At 44.4% G+C, this 12,706-nt stretch overlaps 1 protein-coding gene across 10 annotated transcripts in view; it reads left to right on the top strand.

Annotated features, from left to right (window-relative positions):
* UNC13B (unc-13 homolog B) overlaps positions 1–12,706 on the top strand; it is a 296,704-nt gene that overhangs the window by 245,538 nt on the left and 38,460 nt on the right. For all 10 annotated transcript variants that reach the window (XM_066256835.1, XM_066256833.1, XM_066256836.1 and 7 more), the window contains 8 exons: positions 135–213; positions 2,683–2,757; positions 3,258–3,477; positions 7,911–8,138; positions 8,753–8,894; positions 10,051–10,220; positions 10,675–10,790; positions 11,106–11,269. In XM_066256835.1, coding sequence (XP_066112932.1) covers positions 135–213; positions 2,683–2,757; positions 3,258–3,477; positions 7,911–8,138; positions 8,753–8,894; positions 10,051–10,220; positions 10,675–10,790; positions 11,106–11,269 — 1,194 coding nt within the window. The remainder of the gene's footprint in view (positions 1–134; positions 214–2,682; positions 2,758–3,257; positions 3,478–7,910; positions 8,139–8,752; positions 8,895–10,050; positions 10,221–10,674; positions 10,791–11,105; positions 11,270–12,706) is intronic.

Genomic DNA, 12,706 nt, shown 5'->3' with positions numbered 1-12,706 from the left:
TGCTCATCATCCCTTAGCTTTATTTTTCTCACTTTCTGTTTTCCTTACCCCTCTCAAAATCATGTCTTCCTCTGTGGAGAAGATGAGCAAGGAGAATGGACTGACGGTTCTAAAACATTTTCTTCCCTCCTCAGGTCAGCTGGAGGGCTCTATGGCATTGACAGCATGCCAGATCTACGCAGAAAGAAGCCACTGCCACTTGTCAGTGATCTGGTGAGTGATGCTCTTGTGCAGGCTTAGACTGTACCCTTAGGTTATCCCCCATTGGGCCTTGGAAGCTATCAGAACTGGTAGTGGTCCATTTAGTGACAAGTATTGGTCTGAAGATCAATCTTTAAAGACTTACTAAGACTTAGTGATGGCTTCAATGAGACTATTTGACCTCACTCCGTTCAGGATCTGTGGTTCTTCATAAGCTCAAGCTCCCACCTGGAACATTTATGGCTTAGGCCTTCAAAGCTGGGCTCCATGGTTGTCCTCTAGGTATCTAGTTCTTCTGGGTATCTCTATAACCATTTTTGATGATTTAGAGTGGAAACTGCCTCCAGCTCTAACCTAGATCATCGAACTAAGTATGTGATGAGCATGACAAGTACGACTTCTTGGAGGTTAAGTGACAATTTCTTCCTAAGACATAGGCTTTCTAGACCAGGGGTCGGGAACCTATGGCTCTTTTGATGGTTGCATCTGGCTCGCAGACAAATCTTTAATAAAAAATAATAATAACGTTAAAAATACAAAACATTCTTATGTATCACAATCCATTCATTTCCTACCGCTCATATTCATGGTTGCGGGTGGCTGGAGCCAATCACAGCTGTCCTCCGGAACAACACCAGATTTTTATTGGATAATGCCTAACGTACACAGGTCATTGTATGGCTTTCACAGAATTACATTTTAAAATATGTGGCATTCATGGCTCTCTCAGCCAAAAAGGTTCCCGACCCCTGTTCTAGACTATCTCTGTGCCCCTAGTTCTTAACTCAGGGTCTGGCAATGAAAGGTAATGATAAAAATTTGTAAAATTGAGTTGAAACAGGCTTAGGAGTTAAAGCTGATCTCAGGACCTACAGAATGATTAGAAACTCCCATTTTGGGTCATATTTCCTGAGGCGGGATCAGTTCAAGGAATTTCCCATAGCAAAGTGGATAGTGGGGATAGAGTGAAGCTCAAGCTCTCCCAGAGCTCTAAAGCTAGATGCTATCATTTCTGTTCCTACTTTCTTCTTTTCCTTCCCATATTGTCTGTCTTTTCTATCCACCTCTTTTCCCATTTCTCCTCCATTCTCTGCTGTTTTATCTCTCACCAGTTTCTTTCTCCTTAGTTGTCTGAATGAAACTATCCTCTACCATTTTCTCTTCATCATTTTCTTCTCTTCTTCCTTTCTTTCCTACTATTTTTGTATCTTCTTCTTTCTCTTTTTTCTTCCTTCCTAGCACCTCATGTCCTACCAACTCTTCATCAAGCTGATTGAATGAAGATAATTCTGATGTCATCTATTTATTATCCTTTCATTGTCCTATGTATCCCCTTTTTTCTCTTCCTCCTTTCTTTTCTCCCTTTTTCTCATCCTTTATTCCCTCTTGCCCACCACCTCCTCTTTGCTTAACTGGCTGGATAGCAGTATCTTATTCATTTCTTATTTCTCCTCTTCCATCTTTTAATCCTGCCTATATTTTTCTTTCTGGCATAACTGTTCTTAGAGTAGGAGCTCTAGGCCTTTGGCCCTAGCCAGCTGTCTGAATTGAGGACAGTTTTTAGTAGATAGAGGCAGAGGGGTTTCACACTTGTTCCCTACATTGGACTGTAGGAAAGAACCTCTCAATCACCTCTGAAGGTTTTTTTTAATGCCCTTGGGGGAGCTTTAACATCATGTTGTTCCTTTTTCTGCTTTCCTCTATGCAGGCAATGGTGAGTGTCTCCAGAGCCCCTTTCTAACCTCTGTAAGAGTCCATATCTCAAACCACCTGGTCCCTCATAACTGTTCTTCACTTAGAGCAATATTTTAATTCTGTTTGCCCAATGTCTACTATGTTAAAGAAACCATCTGTCTTTCTATAGGCTGTCCCTAAACCTTGGGCGTGGCAGATATGTGGGGCTCTCTCTATAAGAGCCTGGCTAGCGGGCAGCCCTGTTTAATTCCTTGCCCTGCTTGATTTGATTGAGGGTACATGCCCCTTTCACTTGCCTAGTCCCCTGCTCATTTGAGCTACTGACCTCTACAACCACCTGGGATTGTGTGGGCGTTGGTACTAGGGGACAGATGATAGCATGGAATCATTTTCGTGGATGGTTCTTGAATGTAATTCTGACAGAGTTGTGTGTTTTTCTATTCTTAATGACCTACTTTCTACTGTAATTGTAAACTTTTATTTTTCTTTGCCTTTCTATAAACAAGGGGCAAGATATCTAAAAATAGTAAATAGAAACTCTTTAGATAATAGGTACCCTGAGAGAAGTGCTATTTTAATATTGTTAGAATACTCCTCTGAGGGTAGTGGGTTTTGGATCTTAACCTGGGATGCTGTTATCTATTACCTGTGGGCAGTCCCTGTGAATGATGTAAAAATAGAAGGCAGTAAGTTATAGTCAGTTTGATTTGGACACTGAAACACCCTTCCTAGGACATTGTCAGTCCTTGGTGGTAGCCAGGGCTGACAGCTGGTCTACTCTTACAGTCATTGGTCCAGTCTCGGAAGGCAGGGATTACTTCTGCAATGGCTACCCGCACCTCTCTCAAGGATGAAGAGCTGGTAAGTGATTCAGGGTTTTCATGGGTTCACTGGCCTATAGCTCTAGCCATCCACTGGTTATCATCTCTGTAGCCATACTAATTGGGAATTCAAGAGTGTTGGGCATACATTGTTAATGGAACAGATAGATAGCATTGGGTCTCAGGCTTCCATACAAGGAGAGGCAAGGGTCCAGGCAAGGGGTAAGCCCAAGGTTCATGTGGGAGTATGTGACCACTGAACTCGGGGTATTATAGTGAGTCTAGAACCCTCTGTTTCCCAAGAAAGCCTGAATGCTGAGACTAGGCTCAGACCCAGTATTCAAATCAGACCTGTTTTACGTGACCAGGAGCACATGACATTTGGGTGCATCTTTCTGCCACGCTGGGCTATGGGCTAGACCAGTCCAGAGCATCTCTTCCACTATCAGAGAAGAAATCAGGGTCTTGATTGCCCTACAAGGTGTCAGTTCTGGTATCTCCCAGCAAAGACCTAATGTCACCGGTGGATGTATCTTTCAGAAATCCCATGTGTATAAGAAAACCCTGCAGGCCTTAATCTACCCTATCTCATGCACCACACCGCACAACTTTGAGGTCTGGACTGCCACTACCCCGACCTACTGCTATGAGTGTGAAGGCCTGCTCTGGGGCATTGCCCGGCAGGGCATGCGCTGCAGCGAGTGTGGAGTCAAGTGCCATGAGAAGTGCCAAGACCTGCTCAATGCCGACTGCCTGCAGCGTGAGTGCCCCTGTGGGTGACAGGTGGGGGGCATAGGCAGTAGGTCCTCTCCAAAGTTGTCTGTCAGCTCAGAACTAGGATGTGTGGATATCATTCCTCCAGTTTACCTGATTCTGCAGCTCTTTCCTTTTTAGAGAAAAAGGGTGTTGCCTTTCCAAATAACAGATTCTGTAGCACTCTAATCACCTTTAGGAAAAATTCTTTGAACTTTCTATGGCTCTTTGGTGAAACTAGGATCTCTTCAGGATTTAGACGATCCTAGAAGCTGTATTTGAGTTGTGTACACACCACACTGGTCATAGCGCCCAAATGGCTAGACTATGTTAAACTGGGGACCAAAATTAATGAGGAAAGAGAGTTCTGTAGGTTCCAGGCCTCTCAGAGAGGAACTTCCCGAGGTCTGACCCTAGGATCCAGAGAAGGCAACATTTATTCCTTGATTATAGATGCAGCTTTTACACAACACTGCTAGGAACAGAAGTTTCAAATGGATCAGGCCAAGATCCTGAAGGAGAATGTGATAGGCTCCCAAGGCCCTAACTAAATATGTGATTTGTGCTGCCATTATGCTGGGGTTGGGGGTAGCAGGAAAAACAAATTTCTGTCTTTTTTTTTTCTTTTCTTTTTTTTTTTTTTTCATTTTTCTGAAGCTGGAAACAGGGAGAGACAGTCAGATAGAATCCCGCATGCGCCCGACCAGGATCCACCCGGCACGCCCACCATGGGGCGACGCTCTGCCCACCAGGGGGTGATGCTCTGCCCATCCTGGCATCGCCATGTTGCGACCAGAGCCACTCTAGCACCTGAGGCAGAGGCCACAGAGCCATCCCTAGCACCCGGGCCATCTTTGCTCCAGTGGAGCCTTGGCTGCAGGAGGGGAAGAGAGAGACAGAGAGGAAAGCGCGGCGGAGGGGTGGAGAAGCAAATGGGCGCTTCTCCTGTGTGCCCTGGCCGGGAATCAAACCCGGGTCCTCCGCATTGTTTTTATTTTGGAGGTTGTAGCACTCTTTTTTTTCTTTTTTTTTTTTCTTCTTTTTTAAATATAGCTGGAAACAGGGAGAGACAGTCAGACAGACTCCCGCATGCGCCCGACCGGGATCCACCCGGCACACCCACCATGGGGCGACGCTCTGCCCACCAGGGGGCGATGCTCTGCCCATCCTGGGCGTTGCCATGTTGCGACCAGAGCCACTCTAGTGCCTGAGGCAGAGGCCACAGAGCCATCCCCAGCGCCCGGGCCATCTTTGCTCCAACGGAGCCTTGGCTGCGAGAGGGGAAGAGAGAGACAGAGAGGAAGGCGCGGTGGAGGGGTGGAGAAGCAAATGGGCGCTTCTCCTGTGTGCCCTGGCCGGAATCGAACCCGGGTCCTCCGCACGCTAGGCCGACGCTCTACCGCTGAGCCAACCGGCCAGGGGGAGGTTGTAGTACTCTTAAGTTCTTGTCTCCTTGCTCTGCTCCTGCTGGACCCAAGGGTGGGGATATGAGAAAGTATACCTCTCACAAAAATTAGGGTATATTTCAAAATGAAAATGAATGTGAGCTATAAAATATCCCCTAATTTTTGTGGGAGGTATATTTTCTCACTCCTCAGGTCTCCCAGGTCCTACTCAGGGCCAAGCCATAGGCATGAAAGCTTTAGGACTGTGGTAGGAGAAAGGAAGGGCACCTTTAGATTCACAAGCATTTCATTATCTTAAGGAAAGATATGTGACTGGCATAGAAGAGGCCTAGGGAAAGGCCTCAAGGAGTTGTTCACTTAAAACGTCCTTCTTTGACAACATAGGCAGTAAAATCTTGGATATTTCTCATAACAATATTTTTTCTGACACATCTCGGGAAAGGGAAACAAAAGAAAAAATAAACAAATGGGTCTACATCAAACTATAATTTTCTTGCACAGCAATAGAAACCATCAAAAATGAAAAGACAACCCACTCAATGGGAAAACATATTTGCCAATACATCTGATAAAGGGTTAATATCCAAAATCTGTAAAGAACTTATAAAACTCAACACAAAAAGTACAAACAATTCAATTAAAAAATGGGCTAAGGACCTGAATAGACACTTCTCCAAGGAGGACATACAGATGGCCAGTAGACATATAAAAGATGCACAATGTCACTAATTATCAAAGAAATGCAAATTAAAACCACAATGAGATACCACCTGATACCTGTCAGAATGGCTATCATCAATAAATCAGCAGACAACAAGTGTTGACAGGGATATGGAGAAAAGGGAACCCTAGTGCAGTTTGGTGGGGATGTAAATTGCTGCAGCCACTGTGGAAAGCAGTATGGAGTTACCTCAAAAAATTAAAAATGAAGCTACCTTATGACCCAGCGATTCCACTTCTGGGAATCTATCGAAAGAAATCTGAAACATTAATTCAAAAGAATATATGCACCTCTACATTCATTAAAATAGCCAAGGTTTGAGAGCAGCCCAAGTGTCCATCAGTAGATGAGTGGATGAAGAAGCTGTGGTATATTACACAATGAAATACTGCATAAAAAATAGAAGGAAATCTTACCCCTGTGACAGCATGGATGAACCTGGAGAGCATTATGCTAAGTGAAATAAGCCAGCAGAAAGACAAGTACTGTATGATTTCATGCATATATGAAATCTAATGAACAAAATGAACTAGCAAGCAAAATAGAGTCAGATTCATAGAGAGCAGGCTGACAACTGTTGGGGGTTGGGAATAGGGAGCTGAGTGAGGGGGAGGGGTTGGAGGGATTGAGCAGAAAATAAAAAAAGAGAAAAAGTTCATGGACTAGGACAACAGTGTAGTGATTGCCAGGGAGGGAGGTGGAGAGAAGGTCGAAAGGGTATGAGAGGATAAATGGTGATGGAGAAAGACTTGACTTATGGTGGTGAACATGCAAAAGATGTGTTAGAACTGTGCACCTGAAATCTATATAATTTTGTTAACTAGTGTCCCCCAATAAATTCAATAAAAGGGAAAAATAATGAAAAAAATCCTTCTTTGAAGAGTCCTAGATTGGTGCCAGTGGCATGGCTATAGTAAACATGAAGAGATAGGTAGAGCAAGTCAGTAGAAGAGATGGGGCTCTGAGAAGACCACCTGAAGATAAATGGTGGTGATGACTTTGCCCAAACCATCATGAGGGGGTGACAAGCAGAGGTGCCAGCAGGTCATTGCTTTAATTGCTAGTAGCAGGCTGGCTCCTTGCTGGAAACCTGAAATGCTGCTGTGTGGCAGGGTGTTGATCTTCTCAAGGGCCTTTCAGAAGTTCCAGTCCAAGGAAGTAGCATTGTATGGCATATACTAAATGAATGCAGGCCAGGTCAGTTTTCATTCATCAGCAAATATCTTCTGCCTAAGGCTTCATGAATAAAATGAAATAACCTTTTATGGGCCTCCCTGAACAGAAAACCTGCTTGCTGTCCTCCCAGGGTTAGGTTGCAGATGTTGGCCTTTATTTTTCGTTCCAGGTTTTGTAATAAAGGCCTAAGCCTTTGGAGATTAGAGAGAGGTAAGAGTCTGTCTGTGGGACCAGTAAAGCTGAAGGATAGTCTATTTCTGAGAAGTCTGGTTGATAAAATACAATGGAGGAATCTGTGTTCTTTCATAATTCTTAGGGCAGCAGGGAAAGTCTGCTAGTCTTTGAGATGAGCTGGCTGGAGTCACAGTTGGTGACAATGGCCCTTACCATCTTTACCAAGATAATAATGATGGTAGTAATAATAATAGTGACCATTTATTGAGTACCTGCTGGATATGAGGCATTGGGCTAAATGCTTTATGCTTGTTGATATAATCCTTTATACCACCCTGAGAGATAAGTGCTGTTATTTATTCTCTTAAAAGAAACCAGTTAACCCAGCTAGTTATAGTGGAGTCAGGATCTGAACCTAACTCTGTTATCTGGCCATACTTTTCTTACTATACAACACTATTTTCTGAGATTAAAAGCTCTGGAGCTATGGGGCAGAACCTGTGTGCTGTGACCAGTTCTGGGGCCTGTGTCACGGTTTGGAAGCTGTATGAGATTGGTGGAGTTGTCATGCCCACTTATCACCACTCCATGATAACTGAAATATCCGTTGGTGATATTTAGGCCTTAGGTGTGAAGGGTATCTCTCTCAACCACCATCTCAGTAGAAAGACAAAGCCAGTTGCAGACTGAGCTATATTTTTTCTGGTTTGTTGCTTTCTTTTTTATGAAAAATTCAACATATACCTAAATAGAATAATGTAATAAATCCCCATAACACTTATCAAGTTTTTGCTACCCTTTGAATTATATATCCCATAAGTGATTAACTTTTCCCAGCGATATCTCAGTCTTCCTAAGCTTCTCCCACTCCTCAGTGACGTCTCCCAGACTCTGTTCCTCAACCTGACCCTTAGTCTTGTAAATGGTCCATTCGTTATTTTTCTGTCTCTGGCCATCCTTCAGGGGCTGCAGAAAAGAGCTCTAAACATGGAGCTGAGGACCGGACCCAGAACATAATCATGGCCATGAAGGACCGCATGAAGATCCGAGAGCGGAATAAACCGGAGATCTTTGAAGTTATCCGGGATGTCTTCAGTGTGAGCAAAGTTGCCCATGTTCAACAACTAAAAACAGTGAAGCAGAGTGTACTGGATGGCACCTCCAAATGGTCAGCCAAGATCACCATCACTGGTGAGCAGGTCGAAGTATGAGACAGGAAGCCTTAGGCTGTGGGGAGGAGCCAGGGGAATAAGCCACTGAGTGTGAGGAAGCAAGGGGGTGGGGAGAAAGAAGACATAGCTGAGGGAAAGAGGGAGTGCCTCATTATCCATCAGTTCTTCTCTCCTAAGCCATGGTGGTAGGGGTCTAGGGGAGCTAAGACTGGCACCTGCAAACAATGTGAGTGATAATAAAAGGATTTGGTAACAATCTGATATTATAGACATGGTTAACAATCTGATAATACAAGAGCTGGGGGTGGGGGAAAGGGAACTGGTAGAAGATCAGGGCATAGTTAACCAGTGGTCTACTAGCTGAGTGGGTGTGCCTGACACATGCATGTATCAGAGGAGGTAAGAAAGTTTATGAGTGGTCAGGGCTTTGATGGGGAGCTGGGATTCTTGGGCTAGTCTTCGAAGGAAAGGCTGGTGACTTAGGACTAAGGATAGATCTAGAGAAGATTAGGGTTCCTGTGCAAGAAGCAGAGGGAGGTTTCTCTAAGATGAAGAACATATGAGTCATGCTAAGGAGGATTTTTAACTTCTGGAGTGGACTCTGAAGTCTGTTTCTCTGTCTTTGGGTTGTAGTGTTGTGTGCCCAGGGCCTACAAGCCAAGGACAAAACAGGATCCAGTGACCCTTATGTGACTGTGCAAGTGGGAAAAACCAAGAGGCGAACCAAAACCATTTTTGGAAACCTGAATCCTGTTTGGGAGGAGAAATTCCATTTGTGAGTCACAGAGGTCTTTGTCTTACCTGAGACTATGTGTATTTGGAGAGCAGCATTAAATCCTGTTATTCTAAGGATTGATCCCTAAGAGAGATGGGACAGAGATACTGGAGAAAACACATTTCTCACATGCTTTAATTGGGCAGCAACCATCTTTTTTTTGGTTTCTTCTCATGGACTATTGTATCAGGGTTACTTTACCCAAGCTTTGTCTTGACTAGCGTTCTTAAAGTAGCCTCTGGGTACTTCATACAGCTGCTTCTAGCATTAGAAAGATTTTGCTACGCTCCGTGACAGAACTAGGTACTGACCACCCAATTATGTACCTCTCAGCGCTACCATACTGCCTAGCAAGGGTTAGGCTCTTCTGGGGAGTGGGGAAGGAATATCTGTCCTACAACTGGGTAATTCTGGCCTGAGGGAAGAAATTGGCATTCTAGAGAAATTTCCATTTCACCTAAAAGGGCTCTGTTTTCTTTTTCTCAGCTTCCCTCCCCTCAATTCTTTTTCTATTATCTCACTTTATTAGACTATTTTCTAAGACAGTAGGAATGGTTTTTGAAAGCTCTAGTCTGGGATTGGACTAATGTCTGGAGAATCCAGATGCTTTGTCACACCCCTAGGACCTAGGACTAGGACTTTGAGTCTGAATGAGTTAAGCAGGCTGGCCATATGGAGGCTTTCTGTTGGCTCCTCAGAGAACTCATATGAAAATGGATTGCAGCCTAGTAAAATCACTCTCTAATTCAGAGGCAAGAGTTACTAGAGCAGTGGTTCTCAACCCTTCTAATGCCGTGACCCCGCACTACAGTTCCTCATGTTGCGGTGACCCCAAACCAAAAAATAATTTTGGTGGCTACTTCATAACTGTAATTTTGCTACAGTTATGATTCAGAATGTAAATACCTGATATGCATTATGTATTTTCCGATGGCTTTAGGCTACCCCGCTGGAGTCGCGACCCACAGGTTGAGAACCGCTGTACTAGAGGGAGCACTTTTTTCTTTGAGAATGTGAATGGTTCTTGCTTGAATTCTTATGATTCATTCTAAGTGAATTGACTCTGTAGGGCCTTAAGTGCAGTTGATGCAGGGAGGGAATTGGAATGGGGGCTGCTGGGTCTGTCCCTAACAGAGCCTACCTAATTCTGTCACAGTGAGTGCCACAACTCTTCTGACCGCATTAAAGTACGTGTGTGGGATGAGGATGATGACATCAAGTCGAGAGTAAAGCAGCGGCTAAAGCGAGAGTCTGATGATTTCCTTGGCCAAACCATCATTGAGGTTCGGACTCTGAGTGGCGAGATGGACGTCTGGTACAACTTGGGTGAGAAAATAGGACCAGAGAAAGTTGGCAGGAAGCAAGCACATGAATGAGGAATTTGGGAAAAATCCTGTCTACTAAAACTACTAGTCAATCACTAAACATACCTCTATATAGAACCTGCCTTATCTGGAGAGAACCAACCATGGGAAGAGAGGGGGACAGAGGAGGGCATGTGGCTAGAACTCACTCTGGCTGGACATTCTCCTTATTTCAGAAAGCCTTTAATCTTCATACTCATCCCTAATACCTTTAGCTCTATATTCTGCTAATGGAATAGAATTTCTATTGGGAATATTTGGAATGGTTGTGGGCTATGTGGTCACTGGATTGAGTTCACCATGTTAAGTGAACCCTTTGGTCAGTGCCTCCTTTTTCTTGGGTTAAGCCAGGATGGGGACTGCCCATGCTGTCTGTAGTGCATTGGTGTCAATCTCCAGTCTTCTTTCCTTCCTAGAGAAGAGGACAGACAAATCAGCCGTCTCAGGGGCTATCCGACTACAAATCAGTGTGGAAATCAAGGGGGAGGAGAAGGTAGCCCCATATCATGTGCAGTATACGTGTCTCCATGAGGTGAGCCAGCCCTCGGTAGACGGGATGCCAGAAAGCAGTGCTGGGAGGGACCTTTGATAATGAATAGGATTGCTAGATGTTTGAAGATTTATTTTTTATTTTATCCTTGGCTTACTGTGATACTGGACAGCCCAAATAACAGTCCTAGCTTCAGTTCTCACTAGTGTGAGAACAGCCTCCTGGGGCCATAGGAGGAACTGAGTGATGACTTGAAGAATAGAATTTCTGTGGAACCCTAAACTTTACTACCAGTTTTCTTTTTGTTTTTAATATATATAAGTATATATATTTAGCTCTTTGCTCTGTCTCCTGCAGAACCTTTTCCATTACCTCACAGACATTCAGGGCAGTGGAGGAGTCCGGATCCCTGAGGCTCGAGGAGACGATGCATGGAAGGTGTACTTTGAAGAGACTGCCCAAGAGATTGTGGATGAATTTGCCATGCGCTATGGCATCGAATCCATATATCAGGCCATGACGTGAGACTCCCCTGGGGCTTTGGGAAGTGGCTACTAACCTTTGGGGTGGCTAATGAAGGCACACTGACAAGGTGGACAGGTCCTTAGTTGGATAATATGCAGTTATTCATTCCTTCCCTCTTAAGCTAAGTGACCTCAAGGCAAAGTGTGTATATGTACAAAGGGAGTGTGTTTATTGATGACTCAGGAAGAAGATATTTGTTTGTCTATCCCAGAGTTTAGACATAGGGAGGGAAAAGGGCATGGGAATGTATGCAAGGACAAACCTACCTAAACATCACAGGCCTGAGGAAGTAGGGCATGTGTGCTCATGTATATGTGTATGACAGACAAGCTGTCATAGATTGGCCTGGATGTCAGAGAGAGCACTTAACTGTAAGGAAAGCAGCTGATTCTGGAGTTGACCAAGACTCCTCCTATAACAGAAATTCCCATCTACCGTGAGAAGAGGTGTTGTTTGTCTATTGGTAAGGCTGCAGAGGAAGCAGCCCTAGGTAAGCAGAGGGTAGCTATTGCCCTGGCAGTGCTCATTTATTCTGCACACTTTATTGAGTTCCTTCTATGTGTCACATGTTGTGATAGGTGCTGAGAACACAAAGATGATTAAGATGGAGCCTCTGTGCTTGGGGAACTCATTCTAGCAGGAGAGACAGACTAGTAAACAATTACAACATAATGTGATAGTGCTGTGGTAAAACTAATTACAGGGTATTATAAGAGCATCTAACTTTTAGGGAAGTCCTCTGAGGGAAGCTATTAAAGAGTTGACAGTTGAACTGATTCTTGAAATACCAAAAAGGAAGGAGGACATTTTTGGTAGGGCATTTGCTGGAGTACTAAGATACAATAGAGCTTAGCATATTCAGGAAATTACAAGAAGTTCAATGTGCATGAGAAGAAATATGGTGAGGAGTGAGGTTTAAGAATGGCCCCTCTGGGCCTAACCAGGCAGTGGATAGAGCATTGGACTGGGACTCAGAGGACCCAAGTTTGAAACCCCGAGGTCACAGGCTTGAGCACGGGGTCACTGGCTTGAGCGTGGGATCATAGACATGACACCATGTTTGCTGGCTTGAGCCCAAGGTTGCTGGCTTGAGCAAGGGGTCACTTGCTTTGCTGTAGCCCCGGTGAGTGCACATATGAGAGGGCAATCAATGAACAACTAAGGAGCTGCAACAAAGTGCCACAATGAAGCATTAATGCTTCTCATCTCTCCCTTCTTGTGTGTCTGTCCCTCTCTCTGTCTCTGTCTCTCTCACGCACACACACACATACACACACACACACACACACACACACGAATGGCTCCTCTGACATTCTTACTCTGTTCATTCTTCCTAGATGATCTTATCCTAGCCTGTGACTTCAACCACTACATTTGGGCTAAGGGCTTCCAGTTTGTTTTCTCCCGATTAGGCCCTTTTTGAATTTCATATC

Source organism: Saccopteryx bilineata, chromosome 2, assembly GCF_036850765.1.
Source record: "Saccopteryx bilineata isolate mSacBil1 chromosome 2, mSacBil1_pri_phased_curated, whole genome shotgun sequence".
Classification (NCBI taxonomy): Eukaryota; Metazoa; Chordata; class Mammalia; order Chiroptera; family Emballonuridae; genus Saccopteryx; species Saccopteryx bilineata.
This window is presented reverse-complemented; position numbering and strand designations above follow the sequence as displayed.